General features: G+C 37.5%; 1 protein-coding gene across 2 annotated transcripts in view; it reads left to right on the forward strand.

Annotated features, from left to right (window-relative positions):
* ZFAND3 (zinc finger AN1-type containing 3) overlaps positions 1-19,878 on the forward strand; it is a 130,432-nt gene that overhangs the window by 77,770 nt on the left and 32,784 nt on the right. For both annotated transcript variants that reach the window (XM_042829436.1, XM_042829521.1), the window contains exons 4-5: positions 9,747-9,926; positions 19,752-19,817. In XM_042829436.1, the coding sequence (XP_042685370.1) occupies positions 9,747-9,926; positions 19,752-19,817 (246 nt within the window). The remainder of the gene's footprint in view (positions 1-9,746; positions 9,927-19,751; positions 19,818-19,878) is intronic.

Here is a 19,878-nt window from a genome sequence, read left to right on the forward strand (position 1 = left end):
GAAAGACATGTATTTATTGCAACGAGAAGTGTCAGATTCTACTGAGATTTAAAAGAGTAGAAAGAAACTCCTGATGCTTTACCTTGCAATTTATAGGTTTGGCGGTTAAACCTAAATAGTGATAAAATGTTAAATCATCTTCTCAGACAGATGTTTCAAAAAGGGAGAGAGAGAGAAAGGGGTGTAAAATATAAGATGAGACCTGCTTGATTTTCCATCATGTAGTGACTGTGGTGGCATTTTGAAGCCTTCAGCTCTCCGCTGTTCAGGATGTGGATGAGCTAGTGGGATGGAAATGAGACAAGGGAGTGAGAGCCCCTGTTCTTGTTGTTCTGGGAAGAGCTTTTCTAGAACAGCTTCCCAGCAATTACTGGGGAAAAGCATCCAAGAAATGAGTAATTCTGAGGATTGTTTTGAGAGTTTTGTTGATGGTAGTTTTTAAGATGCCTTAAGCAGAGATGAGGGAAAAGGGGATTTACGGGGGATGAACCATAGGTTAGTGCTAGAAAGATTTAATTTGCTGTAAAAAGCCTTTCATCCCTGGTGAAAATCTTGGCAACTCGTAGGCAAATTCTTGAGAATGTTTCAGCTGTACAAGTGACTGTTATTGACAGAAATGAGACACATACACAGTTTGATTAGAACCACATAATGTGGGCTGAATGAATTAATTAAAAAATACTAGGCATGTTTTGAAACTGGAGGGCTCTCTCTAGGTGTTGGAAAAGGGCACAATAAAATGTGTTACAGAGATAGCTCCGGTACAAGAGAAGCTAATTGAAGCATTTCTTTTATTAAAAGAATATTAATTCCTACATGTCTTGTAAATGAAGTGTCCAAAATAAATGTGAATGGGAATTAAAATCTATTTCTATCAGTTAACAGTCATGCTTTCAAGATCTCTCACTTATAATAAAAATGCCTCAAGAAGTTCACTTCATTAGTTTACGTTTTTTATGGGTTTACTTATCAGATTCTAATCAAAGTGAACATTTCTCCCTCTATATGAGCCTCATAGATTTTATTGTACCGTCAATCTGAATTTAATTTGAAGTGGAACATTTCTTACTAATTTGCTCAATTTGAAGAAGAGGTACTACTGCTAAAAATTCAAGTGATAAAGATGCAGAAGTTCAGGGCAATCGCAGAGCTGCAGTGTTGTGTTATTTTTGTTCTTCTCTAAGGCAGTTCAGAACTTTTGTGTCTTTTCTAGAATTCTGTTTTGTCTGCTGGAAGACGTTCATATTGCAGATTTTCCAAGTCTGCTTTGGGAATAAGTTCTGTAGATCTGAGCTTCTTAGATGTTTTCCCCAGGTACTTTTTTTCAGACTCTTATATTTAATCCCCAATGTTGTATTACCCTCAGATCGCGTTAAATGCTCATTCTCCTTAAGCAGCACATGGATCCTGCAAATTACTGCATCCATGCAGTTTTAGAGACTCATTCTGTATCTTGATATCTGTTTAGTTCTGCTGGCTGCAGGGTACCAGCCTTTCTCACGCTGTTTCTCCCAAGAGGTTCTCAGTGTGCCATCATTGCCAGTTTTTGCAGTGGCAGCATGCAGGGCTCCATGGCAGGCTGCCCTCTGGGTTGGGTGATTTCCTAGCAGTCAGTTTTGGTAGATGTTCATCCAGATAAATGCACGCTCTCTACTATCATTGAAAAATAAAATATTTCTCATGGTCGTGATTGAGGAGTGGTTGCTTTATGTTTCCACACTCTATTTAAAGCTCATACTTTCACTGTGGGTTGAGTTAGTACAGATATCCTTTGACACAGGCTCTAGAATTCATGCAGTTTCAATTAATCAGGTAATAAAGTCTCTTAATCTCCTGGTTATGCTGTCAGGTGCAGGTGCTACATAGCTGCCCTCTGTTAGCTACACTTTTTGCAATGCAGTGCTGTCTTTATTTAGTACTTTCTCACTGTCTGTGCTCTGTACTGGATTAGAGTACAAATGCTAACCACAGATGTGAGGGATTTTGTAATAGGAAACCTAAGAGTGGATTGTTAAAATAATCCTTTATGATAGCTTCAGTACTTTGGATCTTGTAATAGTAGGCAATAATATTTGTTCTTTATATTGGCAAGTTTTATGAAATAATGAAATTTTATATGAAGTAAGGTAAGCATAGTACTCAAAGTAACAGCAGGGAATGTGACACAAGTGTTTTTGTGGGGGTTTCAATGACTTTGTTACTGTCCAGCACTGAAGTAGCTCCAGTAGGCAAACTGTTAGGTCAGATGGAGAAAGGAGTGTGTGTTGTGCAGGGAAGCCGCACCCAGGGGGAACTTTTGTAGATGGTAATGAAATTCCTTTTTCATCAGTTCAGTATTTCACAGCTATTTTGGGGTAGTGGGGTCATCTGCTGTGGAAATGGTGGGTTTTTCCATAACGTCCTGGAAGGTGTTGTGCGCCTGGTTAATGGAGCTGCTGTACATTCTGCTACTCCAATGCAAAACTGCATTTCTCTTAAAAGATGTAAGCACGTGTATTCATTAATAACTTGGATTCTGACTTGTAGATCACTTATAATAATGTTATGCTTGTTGTCTTACTGTTTATTAGTTCCTTTGAATTATTTGTTTATTAGTTCCTTTTGAGTTTTCTTGCTAAGTAACAGGCAAAGTTTGTTGATCAAATCCAGACTTCCTACGTAACTGTGGTAGGGAGTCCTTCTGTGCAGCCAGGAGAAGGATGGCCTCCTCTGTGGTGTCGTCTTTAAGCAGTGGTTCATCTCTTTTGAGGTGGGACTTAACCCAAAACGCAATGTCTATCAGGTTTAATTAAAAAAGAAACAAACAGAAATCGATCGTGTTAAATATCCTAACAGCTCCTCAGTGTGAAGGTTGTAACCTGATTCTGGTTTCTGAATGATAAATATAGGCAATTGCTGCTATGATGTCTGCTTCCTGCCTTTGTAGAATTATTATTTTTTTTTTTCTTTCCCATTTATTTTACCCTTTTTCTCGTATTTCTGCTTATTGAAAAAGAAAATGAGATGTATCTGAAAAGCCCAGCTTCTGTAACATGCAAATCACGTTTTCTGAAACTCCTGTTAATAATGCGTTGCTCTTCTAAAAGGTGCTCACAACTCCAAAGTTCAGTTGCAGAGAATATAATCTTTTCAGTATTGTTGATAGGTTGTGAGCTCTCGCTGTGCTTTGTGTTTAATTGCGGGAGCGATGAGCTTTGCTGATCATGTGTGTATTTTTATGCAAGCTATTTCTTTCTCCCGACTGTTTCTCAGTTCATCCAATGTTATTGCTATTATGTACTTACTAAGAAATATTTTTCTAAATGTGTGTGCATTATATTTATTTGTAGATACAGATTTGTATAGCTCTTAGCTCTGATTGTGTTTCATGATTTTGGTTGTCTTCTCCGATACAAATGCTTGTTTCAGTTCTGTTACGTATTCCCCGTAGGGCAGGGTCTCTGTGTCTGTGGGCTACTGCATCTTTGTTACCAAAAAGAAAAAAATCTTCTCTTCCATGGAGTTTTGTTTAGTCTTTTGTCAGAGCTTTAGATTTCATTCAGATCTCTACTTAAGGGAAAGGTTTTACCCATTTCACACTAATTTATTGTGCAAAATGTAGGTATAAAGGAATGCCACTTGTAATGCCTGCAGTAGGCTGTGAACCAGAAAAGTCCAGTGAAGAGTTTAAAAGAGGGAAAAAAAAAAAAAAAAAAGGTAAATAAAATCTTTAGGACTTGCAGAAATACACCATGGTTGTCGTGTATAAACAGTCACATGAAGAACAAGAATGATACAATAACTCGGAACAATCAGTTCACTGTAATGCTTCCAGTGTCATAATATTTGTGTTACTTCTCACAGAATACTCTCAAAAAAGCACTTTTTCTGAAGTGTGAAGCTGTGTTCTGGTTAGAGTAAGGTAAAAGTCTCTTGCGTGCAGTGTTGTGATTCTACTGAACATGCAATTTAACACTGCCGTGTTAATTTATACTCTGTAAAAGAACAAGATGCTCTGGTTAGAAGAATGTGCAGCCTGCACATTTAATGCAGTGTAAGAAGCAAACACTCTCCAAACACCATTTTTGCTATTTTACAGTGCTAAGTTATGGGAGCTGTAGGGCTGGAGTGTGACTAAGAGGTGTATTATAGCCTGTCAACCAAAATTACTTTAAAGACTCTAATTTTTTCCTCTTAGCATTCTGTTTACTCTGACACTTCTTGCAACATCCCTCATTTACTTGAATGAACCCATTCTTTATTGATGACAACATCTGTTATAGACCAGAGAAAAAGAAGTGTTTGTAACCTTGATCCTTGAAATAAGCTGGGAGAAGAGCTTAGTTTTAAGATCACTTGTAAATGTCATAAATTGTATGATTATTATGCCATAGCATCAATGCAAAAGGGAAAAAAAGCTCAGGCTTACTTTTAAGTCATTTTGTATAGTGTTCTGGCGAACTTGTCTTTTTCAGAATTAAATGTTTAATGATACATTTATATGGCTCATATTTGGTTGAACCTCAAGTTTCTACTGACTGCTGTTACATGATGTACTTATCAGGAGCTAAAGGGTTCGTCCCAGTATAGGTACAGACCCTTTGCACTTCAGAAAAAGTCTAGAACTCTTTATTATCTTAGCTATTTTGTCAGGTATTGATGGTTTTAATATCAGAAGCTATAAATGGATGGTTTTCATTATCAATATTATTATAAAACTACAAAAAGGCAAAAGATTGTCCGGCAAAGGAATTTATTCTTTAGATGCCTCTGAACGTATCTGGTTTCTTCATTCCCTTTCAATCTAAACTATATGAGTGAACTGTACAGAGAAAGCATAAAATGTTTGTATCATGTCTGTGTATGCAGATAGTCATTGTGCTGTTTCCAAACAAATGCTAAGAGCATTGTTTTTGTTTTGCTACTTACCATTAACATCCAGTGCATCAGAGTTCTGCCTGAGGTTTGTGCCTCTGCGAGTTGGAAAGCTGGGGGCGGCCTTTAAACACAACAAGGCAGAAGGATTTTGGAGCTCAAAAACTGGCAGTGTTGCTGCTTGCTACTAGCAGCTTCTCAATCCATGCAGTACAGTCTTCCTGGATTGATTTCACGTGTTGTACTGAGAGCTCTTTTCGACTGCTAATCCCCCATGTGAGAAGCAGCTGATTGTCAAGTTGCATTTGGGTGCGGGTTCCACCTGCTAACTAATAAAGCCAACAACAGGAGAAAACATTTTTTGACAAGTGCAGAAACCTTCCTAGCCTGTGTGCCAGTAGAAGGCTGCATGAAGTTGTAGCATTGCATTTTGTTAACTAGGAAAGCAGAATGTTGAGTAATTTCATGTATTTTCAGTCAGCCGTTGTGCGTTTTGGCATTGGTTTTGCTAGCATAGTGAAAGCCTCAGTAAAAAGGAGACAAGTTAATGAAGGTGTTTAGCATGTGTCTGTGGTTAAATAAAAACTTCTGGAAATGATAAATTACGTGCCAACTCTTGTTCTGCTTTGGTTTCTTTCCCACTGAGGCTGTAGCGGGAGGTCATTGTTCTCTCAGTAGAGTTTACATTCTGATCTCAATCTGAGTGAAACCTCCCCTTCAGATCTCGCCAGGATCTTGCCTGTTATTGTGTTCATATTTTTGTTTTGCTTTATTTGTTCAGCAGTTAACTGGATTCATTCAGACACAATTGGTGCTGTAATTGTTGCCAACTCTTACTGCCTTTTAGGGAGATGAAGGTGGTCTGCCAGTTACCTGTTAACCTGCTAACAGGTTTTTGGTTAAAGGAAGCCAAATGCGGTCTGCTCTTACTCAGGAAAGTGTAGCACAGCTAATACAACATGTCATAAGTTACCTATTTGCAGCAGTAAAATACTGGACCACAAATTGTAAAGCAGTATTTCAGAAATTCCTTGAAAATGTAAATCAAAGTAGGATGCAGACTGGATAAAAATTAGTTCTGAACACAAAGTCCTGGAAAGGGAAAGGTAAAAGGCGTTTTAGTGCCGTGGTGGATTTTGCTGCCATGTTTGCTACTCAAATTATGTTACTAGGAAGCTTGTTGGGAAATGCAGTCACAGCATGATGACTTCTGACAGCCTTTTATGCTCTTTTAAGTTGGTGAATTTATCCACAGGTTGATAAAGAGAATAATTCTTCAGAAAAAATATAAAGTCAGTTTATGTGCTTATTAAAAATAGAGCTTTAGGGGACACAACTGTAGCACTGGTATCTACTGCACTGTCTTTAAAAGACTGTCGGGACTTCTGTTATTTAGGCCATTTACTTAAAAAATGTTCTGCATTCATCTGTAAATGCCCTTAGTGGATGGCACTGAGCTAGTCCTACCTATGTATTTGCATCTATCTAGGAAAAAAATAGCCTGTGAATTTTTATCTTACCAAACTTTAATAAACCCCATAGTACCTATTGCTGTTTCTGTAACTCTGCACTCACTTTTTGGACGGATTTTGTGGATTCCTCGTGATGTGTAATATTGAGTATAAGCTTTTTTTTGTCCACTCCTTGAAAATGAAGGTGTTCCCATTTCTGATATGCACACACAGTGCAGCTTTGCTTTTGTGTGCTGCCTTGGATGCAATCTCATATAAAACACTTTGTCTCTGCAGTCACCTTTATAGGCAAGTTGTACAATCTTCTCTTATTTTCTCAACCGTTATTTGTCATTTCCAAAGCGTCTCCAGCTGTGAGCTCTCCTTCTGCCAGAACTGTTATCTCATTGTAGGTGTGAAGAATTGGGGAGCTTCTAAACTGATGGTTCCAGGTCTCATTGCTGCACTTATTGGATCATAGCTGGTGCAGAATCAAAGAACTTAAAGCTTACTTGATTTTTACAAGCACACTAATAATGATCAGGAGCCAAACTTACATGAAACTGTGTTGATAACTAGTGAGGCCCGAATAGGTCTGTTCCCAAAGAGCTTTCCACCAGGCTGTTGTCGATGCAGATGAATTCCTGTCTGCTGCCACCTACTCTTCCCTGGCTTTGAGCTTGTGCTTATCCAAGCTGAACTTCTGACTGAGGCTTCCATAGCAGAAGTTACAGCTTAATTTTTCTGGCAATTTACTTTTGAATCCAAAATCAGCAATTAGGGACTGTTCAACTACAGTGCTTTCCAGTCCCAATGTGTCACGTTGGCAACCTGTGTTTCTGACGCATCATCGTCTGCAAATGTTTATAGACTGCACTGTTTTTCTCTCTGTCATAACAAGCAACCTTCACTTATACACGCATTATGTTTGCAAAATGAATTCATTCTGCCTTTGTGGTGGTGGTGGTGTTTTGTATTTTTTCTTTTTTAATGTATTCAAGAACATCAGGAGGTGAAACCAGCTCATCCTCAGCTGTCTTTACTAGGAGGAAATGCTTTGCTTTGTGGGAATAACTGGATGTTAAGCAAAATCCACTTGGCTGGGAGAGGGGTATTCCTGGAGGGTGTCTGAGGATGACAGGCTGAAATTAGTGATATGGCTGGTAGGAATTGAGACCAGTGCTGTGGCTGATCCACTATCAAGACAATGGGATTTGGAAGGCCCGCAAGAGGGGCTTTGCACTTGAAAACATTTCACCTGAATCTGTTTTGGAGGTAAGCCTGAGAATGGGACCTATCCTAGATACGGAGTTTGGACTATGGGGCGTAGCTATAATGTTGCACATAGCTTTAACACACCATAGTGATTTACTCCCCTTGTCTAGCCTAACTGTCATAGATCAGTGAGCAGCTTGGAATGCTGGTGCTGGAGCAGGCAATTGTATTCGGCTAGCTAGCAGATCTCATACCACTGATTGCATTGATGCCTACATAGCTTTTTTTTTTTTTTTTTTTTTTTTTCTCTTTTGTCATCTGAGGCAATCTTATTTTGTGGTCTGGTTCAGCATCCTGCCCTCCCCACCTTAGCTTTCCTCTCTCTGTCATGCACTGAAGCAGAAGGGATTTGGAAAGTGGAGAGGCAGCTGCCTTAGCCAGCTGGAGGAGTACTGCTGCTAACACTTGTGTTCAACTGTTGTAGTAAAGGTCTTGTCTCCCATGTTGCAGGGCTCCTAGAATTACCTGTCTGATACGGCTCATGGAGGAAGCAGTGTTGGCTGGCATGTTTGAAATGCATTTTAAACTGTTAAATCAGTGTCTGGAAGCTGGTAGAAATGTATTCCTTCTCCCAGCCCAGAAAAGTCTAATTTACAAATAGATAATAAACAATGCTGCAGAACATGCATTGGCTTAGATTGTGGCTGTCCAACCTTTTAGCTTACCTGGGCTGCACCAGGCTGGTTTGATGGCAGTAGCTGCAATTCTCAGTGAAGTCTCAAGATGTTCCTCTGAGACTTTTGCTGTAAGTTTACTATTTCTGCACTTCATCCTTGAAAATAGTTGTTTACAAATACACCTACTGCCAAAAAAATCAGTGATGTGAATAAGGTGTGATAGTGAAGCAAGGGATATTTTTCTCTGGCTTAAAGATAGGGCTTAAAAATCTGATAAAGAGAAACAATCATATTTTTCAGTTGAATGATAGCTTATTTATGGCCAACTGAATAGAATCACTGGTATACAAAGAAATTTATGATTTTTTTGGGCAATCTTGAAACTATTCACAAATTTCTTTATTAGAACGGAAAATCATGGCTTTGTATTTTTCTCTGCTTGCAGGACTGTGTTTAGCCAGTGTATCAAAATGCGTAAAATTATTTACCCTAATTTGTGCTAGGTCTGCACTGAACCCTCTTCTTCTTTTTGTTACAATGCAGACAGTGTTAACAGGGCACCAGTGTTTCAGTTGTTGCTGAGTGATGGGGCTGGGTGCCATGATGGTGGGGACAGGGGTGGCCACACTGCAGGCTATGGTGGGGACAGGGGTGGCCACACTGCAGGCTGTGCTGGGCCATGGGTTGGATGTGCCTGGCTTAATTGTTGCAAAATACTCATCTTTGTTTTTTGTTTTGGTGTTTTTTTTTGTTTGTTCGTTTGTTTTTAAGCATTGACCAAGCTATGTCTTAGGAGGTACAGAACAAGAAAAGAGAAGGGGATAGGATTGCCTAACTATTTCTAGATTCAGTTCAGCCCAGGCATGTAATAATGTAAGACAGTGCGGGCGCAAAAGGAAGAGCATAGCACAGGTAGCCCTGGAGGACTTAAGCACAGAGAGGCAACACATGGGTAAGTTGGGTGAAAATAGAAGGAATTCCCTTTGTGAAGAAGTTGTGGCTTGAGTGGGAACCTGGGAAGGAGTTTGTCCTGTGGTTGGTATGGATTGCTGTGTTCTCTTGAACCCGCTCCTACAATATATTGAGATCTAATTTTGTGCAGGGGTACTCTGTTCTTTCTCTTTCAGTAAGTCATAATACACTGATAATAATGGTCTCTATTGTTTAACTGAAGTGTGAAGTATTACTTCATTTTTGGTTCTAGCTTGAAGTTAAGAAGTATGGAGGAGGGAGCTGCTTTTCACAAATAACTGCATTTAATACTAAAGGCAAATATGACGAACTGGAAAATTAAAAATTATGGCTTTTCCCACACTAAGAAATCTTTACTTATTTTAATGGAAGCTATAAACATTAACAAAGAATTTTCTCTTTCAGATAACCTAGTGCACAGTTTCACATTGCAATGTTTGTGGTGTTTGAGATCAGGAGCAGTCAGAATGACAATACCTTTGCCGGTATTTGGGGGTGATTTTCATTATTCTGGTATTTGAGTAAAATGTATTAAATTAAGCAAATGAGATGACGTATGGAACCTTGATTTTGATAGATTTCCAGAAGAAGCAGCCAGATGATGACTCAACTCCCAGCACAAGCAACAGCCAGTCAGATTTGTTCTCTGGAGAAACAAACAGTGACAACAGCAATACCTCTCTAACCACGCAGGCCGCTAACTCCAACCAGCAACTTTTGACAGAACTGAATGTAACTTCACCGAGCAAAGAGGAATGTAAGTGCCCAAGTCCTAAGTGAGAGCAAAGGAAACAAATATGTTTCTTGTCATTCGCAATGTTATGTTCTGCTGACTTCTTTTTGGAAGTAAAGGAGGTCTGTCTTTTGATGGTAAACAGTAGAAGTTACTCAGGAAATGCAAATTGATGATGTTAACCAAAGAGCAAAGGAAAAGGGGTCACAGGAGTTTCTGGTTAACTTTATAGCTGTCTGAAATGCAGCATGCAATTTAATCATTTAATTTTATTATTTAAATAATTTAATTATATAAATATTGAGGCATTTTTGTTTTGAGAATTTTTCTCAGATTGATAGTAAGTTAATATATGTACTTATTTGATTTTTAATCATTACAGTTGCACATAATGTTGTCTGTAATGCGTGTTTGTTTAAATTCCTGCTAGGTCACTTGGATAAACTAAGCTTCACATGGTCACCTGCCTCTTTATTTCTTGCTCTTTCTTGAAATATCAGGCAAAATTTTTTCCTTGAGCTAGGCTAAAGAATTTAAAATTAGTAGAAGTGTATTGTGATACAGAGCTTCACTCTAAAACTCTTTACGAGTTCACACTGTATATTGAGTTTAAAAATCTGCATTCTTTAAGTTAAGCTTAAATGAATAATTTATAGTTTCATGTTGCTCAAACCATAGCTTTATTTTAGAAGGTTCTCTCCGTAGAGAGAATTTCTCTTGAGCTATGTTCATCTATGCATCTTGTGTAGTAGACAGATGTACAAGTTGTAAGAGAAACACACTCATTTTTGATGGAGAATCTCCTAGAGCTGCACTGATTTTTCTGCTGAAAATAAGGATGCTAAAAAAGCACAAGGATTGAGAGATCTTTGATACGGCACGATTGCTTTCAGTTGTGTTCAGTGTTTGAGTAGGATGATTTTTAGTGAGTTTCAAAAGTATTTATTCTTTTTACAGGTAGTTAGACTTTGCATTTATGTTCTTGTTTATTCAGAATGGCTATGGACAAAGCAGTAATTGCTGTTGTGGGATTGCAGTACCTTATTAGACAAAAATAAAATGCTTAATTTAAAATTAAGTTTTCTACCTATATAAATGAATACTTTCAGAAATACAGCAAGAAGTGATAGGCACTTCCTATTGTTTAAGCTTGAACCTTCTGGTATCAGTAATAAGGGTAAACTTGCTGTGTAACTTGTCACTCCTTCACACACGCAGTTGCTGCAGAACACCCATCTCTTCCTTCTGTCCAGCATTTGTCCAGGGGAAACCTGTAGTATCATGTAAAAATAAAAAAACAAAGCTTTAAAACACCCTTCCAGTAAAATGTTGTGCTGTAGCATCACATTTGGGCATTTGCACGGCAGTGGGATTCAACACCTCTGCTGGCTTATTAGCAGAGATCTACTATCTGGCATTATGGGGTGCTTTTCTGGTGCTTATTGGGTCAGGTTTCATGAATTGTGTTCAGTGATGAATTAAATTGTGTTAAAGTGTTTCTCTTGTGGCTGAGAAGCACTTGGGGGTATATGGGAAGGTGATTACAGAGAGGGAAAGAAGGGAGAAAAATCATGTCCTTCACCCTGGATCGCTGTGTGCTTGTGAACATACACTCAAGGTGATGGATATTAGGCAGTATGGCCTGCAGAGCATTTGAAAATATTACCTATAAAAAATTCTTTATGACTTCCTGCTGGGGTGATTTTAAGTGAAATACAGTGGAGAGATTTATTTAGAGCTAGAGCTCTTTTTGTCTTCTCTCACGTCCCCACTACCTCTTTAATGAAGCTTAATACCATTTATCAGAAATAATTATGCACAGATGGAGCTTTTCTGATGGGTAATGGTCTCAGAGTGGAAGAGTCTTTCCTGTAATGAAGAATGCAAAAACTTTAAATGTCTTTTTGATTTTAATTTAAGGGCATCCTTTTCTGTGCAATATTTATTTTTCAACAAGTTCTGTAAGGCACACGCTGCTCTCATTGTAGCTGTGTCCTTTAAAGACTGATACTTTGCAGCGTTGTGTGATGATGTACAGCTATGTTCTGTTCAGAATAGAATTGCAGTAATGCACCAGAAATCAATATATTGGGTTATTAAGGTAATCCCCATCAGAGAATGGAAAGATGAGAGCGCTCAGGAAGGAGTCTCATGATGTTCCCCATTTCTCTGTCTTCCCTGTCGTGCTTCTGAGGAGAATCTCACATCCAGGCATTTGCTATAGCAGTTTAGTTCCCACGGTAAAGAGTTTGGACAGAATTGTAGCAGGTCGTTCAGGCAGTTAAGAAATTCCACTCATGTTACGACGACTAAAGAGAACCATAGAAAGCTCATGTGGTAAGATTTATATTCTGTATTGGAAAGACTGTAGGTTTTTTTATTTGTTATTTCCAGTAGTCATTTCCTTTTTAAACACTCGGTGAGTGATGGAGAGGAAATGTTCCTTGCACTGAATTTTTAGGAGTTCAGTGTGACAATTACTGAGCTTCTCATATACATGCCCAGGTCACAGTGACTTTTTTTTTCCAAACACTCAGTTCTGAGCAGGGCTGCTTTGTACATGGAAGGCAGTTCTCAGTATTACAGTTGCGGTCAGCAAAAATGCATTAAGAATTTATGCCAAGAGATGGTGGTGCAGGTTTCAGGATGTTTTTTCCCTCCTCACTTACGCTTTGGTTTTATGAAGTATTGCATATGGTTTGTTTGACTGATTTCTAAATGCTTTTAGGGAAATGAGAAGCTTTAGGGGAAAAGACTTCTAGGATTATTTTGTTTGTTTTATTTTCCATATATACTACTCCAGTTGCCTTTTTCCATCTCAAATTTTCCTGTCTTTTATATTGTCAGTGGCAGTAAGTTTTCTGCAGTGAGCTTTTGCAGATAAGGAATGTATTGATGCTGGTACTGCTTTACCAAGTCTAGATTTCCATGGGTTTTAATGATCTGTTTCTTAACAGGTTGTTAAATCAGTCTAATTGTTGTTCCTCTGCTTTTTTACATGCGGATAAGTTTCTGTGTGTTGAAGTTCTGTGTAGTTTTAGTGTATTCTTATCTTTCACTTTGGCTCTTTTCATTTAGGAAGTCAAGGCAGAAGTAACTTTAGTGTTAGTCACCATATCAACTGGCTGCTTTGGCAATGGTTTCCTTTTTCATTGGGAGGGAGAGTTGTTTATTTCTAACAGAGGAAGAAGGAATTTGTGAAAGGCCTTCTGCTTCTTTCTGCCCCTTACTCCACCTTAAACTACCCACACTTTTAAAAAGGATTAAAAAAAAAAAAAAAAGCTTGTTAAGGAAGGTTTTATGTATTTTGGTAAGGAAAAGGTCACACTGAATATGGAATAATTTTGTGTAGTTTCAAGTCTTCATTGCTTTCTCTGAGGTTGTCACATTATTTTTCTGTCACTGTGTGAGTAGACCTAAAGTTGACACTGTGCAGGTTTAAAACTAACCATGTTGTTATGTGACAGGAGAAATGTCAGCGTGAACAACTCAAATTCTGGCTGCTGGATCAGATTTGATATTTCAGTAGTTCTTAGCTTCAGTTGACATTATTTTATTTTAATTACGTCCTTAACTCTTCCTGGCCTCCTCAAATTAGCAAAAACCACAATTGAAAAAGGACAGAAGGAATATCTGATGTTTCAGAGCTGTTAAATGCTTTGCATTTCTACAGTAAAGACTTTATAAGAAGATATACAGAGACCTGAGGTATTGCTTTAAATGTCACAAAATATATTGGGATTTCAGCATGGAAAGGGTGACAGTCACTGTCCACACCTTAACTCTGTGTGCTGTTTCTGAAGCCGAAATGTGATTCTCGGGGCTGAATGCCTGTAAATTTTTTTCTATTTATTGTTATAGCTTTCAAGATTTGAACTGTTGCATATCGAGCTTCAGCATTTTCATCAATTTATTTCAAATGCTTTTCAAGCATTTGATTTCAAGCATATGATTTTCAAGACAAGTTTAAAGAAAGCTTTAAAACATTGTTTCTCTCATTAAACGTTTGCATGTGCTGCGAACGCTGAGTTGCAACCAATTATGAAGTTATTTTGGTGAATTTACTTTTTGTACATAAGAGGCTCTACAGCTGGCACACAGATGCAGCAGGCTCCCATGAGAGATCCCTGGCAGAAAGGTGAGAGATTGGTTTTCTTTCTGCTGCAGCTTTTGAATGTTTATCGTCTACATTTCATGGCTTATTGAGGCATGACTGTAAAAAGCAACACAGACTACAGTACTAGGAACATAATAACTTTTTTTTTGGTCTTCTGAGTAGTAATAATGAAAAGAATACAAGTTGTCATTTTTTTTCAACATAACCTCATCAAAAGTGAACAAACAAGCAGATCTTTTTTTTTTTTTTTTTCCTTTGTTGAATAGCCTTTTCTCTGGCAACATGTGAAAGATTTCTACCTACTTCAAACTACTTCAGGTTTTGTATTTTGCTTGGGCTTGTCAGGGGAGTCAGAAAGATCAGCTTTCCTGTGCACGCTCTGAAAAATACTTGAGAAATGACCTGTTCATTGCTATACAACTCAGTTTTGTATATCCTGTCATTTTTATAGTTCTGGCTATGGGGATGTTCTTCTGGCTCATCTTTGATTGAATGTTACGTATGTACCTGCTTTTATAATATATTAAATATATAAACAAACCAAGCTAGAATTTATTTTGTCTTGCTTGTTAGAGATGGTTGTAGAAATTAATTTGCTTTGCTGCTGACCTGTTATTTTGATACCAATTAGTAGGTGTTTCCTCCTATCTAAAAGAGTGCAGTAACAGCTGAAGTTGCTCTCGACTACAAAACTGGCCTACTTGACCCACGTGATTTAATATTGCAATTAAACTCACATAACTAACAAAGCTATGGAGCTTTGTCGTAGCTAGATAATGGTGATGAGGAGTAATTCTGATTTTCCTTACAAACTCACCAGATCTACACATTCTTTCTTCTACTCAATTTTGTCAATTTTTATCAGGAAAAAAGAGAACACGCACCTCCACTACAGAAAATGCATCTGGTTGTTGTTTGATGTTACAGTCTTTGGATCTGTATGTCACAATATCTAACTGTTCTCTCAGCTTTTTCATATTATTGTGAAGTTAGGTAACAGTAGGAGATGTTTTTCATCTTATGAGATTATTTTTAGCTTTATTTTCTTTAAAGGTACTCTGTACAGAAAGAGCCTTTTGTTAGAGCTTAATGTTAAATTAACAGTAATCCAGTTTTTCATTTCATTTTTTATACGTGGGTTTTCTTGAACATTTATCACAAAAGATGCCTTTTTTTTTTCTTTTTTTTTTTTTTAAGCACATTTTGTCTGGAGATTTACAACAATTCTTCAAAATACAGAGCTGTTCTGAAATGGATGCTATTGGAGTTGCCTTCTGAGAAATGCTGCTTAAAATTTGGTGCCAGTACAGAACATGTGGGAGTTAGAAATTTGATAAGAAAAAATATACTATGTGTGGTAGAAGAGTTGCCTTTAGCATTATTTGAGGATCTTTCCCTAAGTTTTAATCTGATCCTTACAGTCCCAGTGTTATCTGAAGAACATTTCTTAACATATAAGCTAGAAAGATCTGGCCCACAGATTGATGAAATGAACACTTCTTTCCCTGCCTGTGGCATGATAATTTCAAAATATAATGAAAATCAGCAGAATAAGACCACTGCTAATTGTTCTCTCTGATTTATAGTCACTTCACATTGCAGAGTAGATAGTGCATCCTAGGGTCCCATTTATTAAAGTGAAAGGACCTCTTGGAACATGAAACGGACACTCAGCCAGATAATACAAATGTGGGTTTAGAACTGCCCACTTATCAAGCTTATATACAAGTACTTCTAATAATATAATTTCACTGCCAATTTCAAAAGCACATTTTTACACTTCAGATGTTATCCATGAAGGAGGGAAGTATCATGCCTGCTTTGCAAATGGGGAAACTGAGGAAAAGCAACTAATGGAGCCTGACAGCTGTCAAATGGAATCTGAATCGTAGCTGTTTCACTTGTTTCTGTTGTTAAATACACCAACAGCAGCAAAGTACTCTGGTTTTCATTTCCTTCTGCAAAAGCTGCACATAGATAAAAATCCACAGAACAAATAATGGCACGTTTGTACAACTAAATTTTTAAAAGTATATGTTTGTGTGTGGTATAATCCTCTTATCAGCTTGGTAATGACGTGACATAAATTACACGTTCTGCTGCAGAGAAATAGTGAAGTGCTCTAAAATGCTTGTTTTTATTTCTATAGAGACTATCCTGTCTGGAAACTGAAGTTAGAGATTTACATCACCATTTGTTTATGTATTTGTGTTTGTAATCAATGTCTTTTTTCAAAAACTCAATTGTGTAGATTAACTAGATTAGATTTCTACCGATTCAGCAAATGTACATTACTAGATTGCTGGTTTTGACAGATTTTCAAAGATGTTTTCTTCCTGTATTGCAAATAGAAGTAAAATTCTCCTTGTTCTTGCAGCAGCACTGCCTTTCAAGAATATTCTCCTCTTTTATGATCACCCTCTTCCTGCCTCTTGCATAGGCAGAGCTGATCTTTTTCTGTAGAGGAGGAACCAACACAGTGCTGAAAGCTCAAAGCAGCATTCGGATGTGCTCAGAGAGGAACAAACCTTACGAAGCTTCGTGCTCCTTAATTTAATTTTCATGTTTGTTCGTTATCTGGCTTACAGATTTTGTATTATCTGTAATTGTTTCAGTGCAATATTGTGCTCTTATGTAAGCACGGAATCACTCCATTCTGCGGTTTTCCTCTGGTCAATGGGAGTCAGAATGCTGTGCTTCAAAGTACTGTGCACCTGGCTCAAATATTGTGGATTGAATGAGAGTTTGTATTTTTTGCTTCTTTTCATGCACGGGAAAGTCTGAATCACTTCACTTTACTGCCCCAATTCTGAAGGTTCTTTAACAAGTTACACCCTATCAGAGCATGTCCTGCAACATGGGTTCTGCTTGGCAATTGTTAGTCTTTCAGGAGGATAGGTAAGCAATGTGGAAAGGCATTCGATATAAACATAGATAAATAAATTTGAATAGACTATAGTAATTAAGAAAAAATGCTGAAATAGGGGTAATACATAAAATCTTACTACTTCAGAGATTTTCCCGAGAAACCTTGGTTTTAAATGCTTGCTTATTCATTGAGTTGCATAGTTCTTAGTAATTTGACAACCTGTTTTTCCCAATCGATATATTGGTGCACTGTTAGCAGTACCTACCAGAAAGCTGGTTGTATGAGAAGCCAAAAACATAGCAGCTGCACTAACGGGACCCATTCTATGTCATATAGTGTTCAGGTTAAAGGATTTTGTTTTGTCCTTTCTTAATAGTGTTTGAATTTGCAGACTCAGTGATTGTCACAATTATTTCTTCATTGGCTTTTAGTATTTTTGCATTTTTAATCATCTGCTCTCAGAACTACATTATTGCTCAGCGGCAGCTGCTTTTGTTTGGAAGAGGAGTTGTAAATGTCAGAAGGCACATACTGGAAAAAATAGGAGCAGAAGCCACTGTTTAATCTGTTAGTTGGATATAGAATAGAAAGATATCTTTATTCTTCCATTTTAATCTCTTGGTTATACTGAGAAAAATAAATCTACAGCCCTGTGGGTGTTATGTTAGAAGTTAGACGTGTGGCCTTTCGCTGTGCATTGAAGTGTTTTGTGTATCAGAGTCAAATTCCCTTGAAAAAGTTATTTTTCAGAACAAAGGTACAGATCTATCCTGAAACACTCAAAGTCATAAGCTACTTTCAGGTATAGCTAAAAAGCACTGGTGCTCTGCTGTAGCTGACTTTGCTTTGCTCTCGTGCAGAATTTTTATCAAAGCTATGAAAAATGCACTCCCTTATTTCAAATAGTATTAAGGTATCTGTGCTGGGTGTTATGTATACTAAAGGATTCAATATAACGACTTCCACACAGAATTGCACAGTTGAGCCCATACTACATAGCATTGAATTATGCATGACATTTTTAATGATACAACAAAAACAGTAGCAGAAGGAAGCCCTGCAAAGGACAGGGAGCCTTCACTGTTTATTAGGCACTGTGCGTGCCTGTAATTATTAAGCATGTATGCATTCAAATCCCTAGATATTCTGTGTTGAAACTAATGCTGCGCTACACAAATTGAAGATATATGAAGGTAATGCCTAATGAAAGAAGATTAAGTGAAACAAAAACTAATACAGGGAAGTGCAGAATAGATACTAGCTTATTGTATTGAGAGTGGCAAGTGAAGATCTTACGTTTAGTTGGATGCTGAAATATAAATAAATGTAAATATTTTCTAGTAATTTTGACGTGGTAATTTTGAGAATGGTCCCAGCAGGGTCTAGCCATTTTGCTCACAAGCCAAGCCATTGCCAGCTTGCCTTCAGCTTCCTGTCACGTTAAAGATTACCACTTGCACTGTTAAGAAATGGTGTATGTTACGAGGTGGATTTTTTGGGGAGACCAGGAAACTCAAGCCCTTCACTGAAAAACTTTTAAAAACTGTGAAATCTTTGCTTTCAAATGCATTGAAGTTAAATCAAATGCACCCCAATAATTCCCTTAGGACTTTCCCTCCCCGTTGCCTACTTTTCCTTTCTTTTCATGGTCCTATGATACCATGAGTGTTACAGTGTAGATTGGTAACCAAGGCCTTTTGCTTGGAGAAATATGTCAAAATAAAAGAAAAACTTGAAGGCAGAGCATCTCAGGAAAAGGTAAAAAGAAACAAACAGCTTACAATCAGGTCAAATTTAAAAATAATTAATAAGAGAAAAACATATCCCAAAATACACAGTGTTTCTACCAAAATCTACAAAAACTGAAGGGGAATAAAAAAGGGAATAAGCATTTCTTGGCACGTGAAGACTTAGATTAAAGCTTATCCTGCCACCTTACTCAGCTCTGCTGTATTGACAGCGTGCTATTACTTACACTGAAGAAATTCAATGCAAACTTGATTATTGGTGTCTTGATAGCCAAACCTCTACTAGATCATAGAAACATAGAGTCGTTTGAGTCAGAAGGGAACCTTTAAAGGTCATCTAGTGCAACTAGCATCATCCAATTTATAATAACCAATTATCAAAGCTATGATATGTCATTACCAGTGGTAATGCTACTGTCAGGTTGTCTTGGCTTCACAGTATAGGTTTTATTTTTATTTATTATTCCTGCCAGTTGCTGAATGCACTGAATTGGTTGCTATTTTAACAAGATCTCTGGAGAACTCTTCAGCGATGATGTATGTTGAGAAAAAAGCCAGAAAGTAATTTACTACTAAGCAGACACCAAATGAATGGGAACAGTCCAGAGCTCAAAAAAAACCTAACCATGCAAAGAGTTTATTAATGTATGACTGTGCTGCACTTTGAAAACATAATGAGAACAAGATAAGAAGCAAAGTCATTATCTTACTAGAGTCGGTGTCAGGGTTTCTGTTGACATCAAGGAAATGCTCAGTTCTTCCTGTGTGTTAGTTTTAGATTGTTTAGCTAAGTTTCTAGCTTTATTCCAACATAAATAGCACCTTTGTCAACAATGGAAAAATCACAATTACAACGATACTTTATTAAAACTCTCTTGAAATATTGAAGTATAACACAACTTATCTCTTTGCTCCAGCTTCTTATCTGTTCTTTCAGTGTAAGACGTTTGGATTTGACTAGGAAGGAAATACTGAGAATAGTAGACTACTTCCAGATGTTCTTCTGAAGACAATTGTTTGTCAGCTTACTTTATATTTCTAAGTATAATTTTGATGTGGTGTTAGATGTTAAATATAGATGGCATTTTGAGACTTAAAATCTTCTCTGTTTGCAGGTGGGCCATGTACAGGTACAGCTCATGCCTCATTAACCACACCTACCAAAAGATCTTGTGACTCAGGTATGTGTTTCTGGGGGGTTAAGGAGTAGGATTTCGTATAATATGTAGCTGTATGATTGTA

This window comes from Centrocercus urophasianus, unplaced genomic scaffold, assembly GCF_019232065.1.
Source record: "Centrocercus urophasianus isolate 14NV4802_14NV808 unplaced genomic scaffold, USGS_Curo_1.0 seq_10, whole genome shotgun sequence".
Taxonomy (NCBI): domain Eukaryota; kingdom Metazoa; phylum Chordata; class Aves; order Galliformes; family Phasianidae; genus Centrocercus; species Centrocercus urophasianus.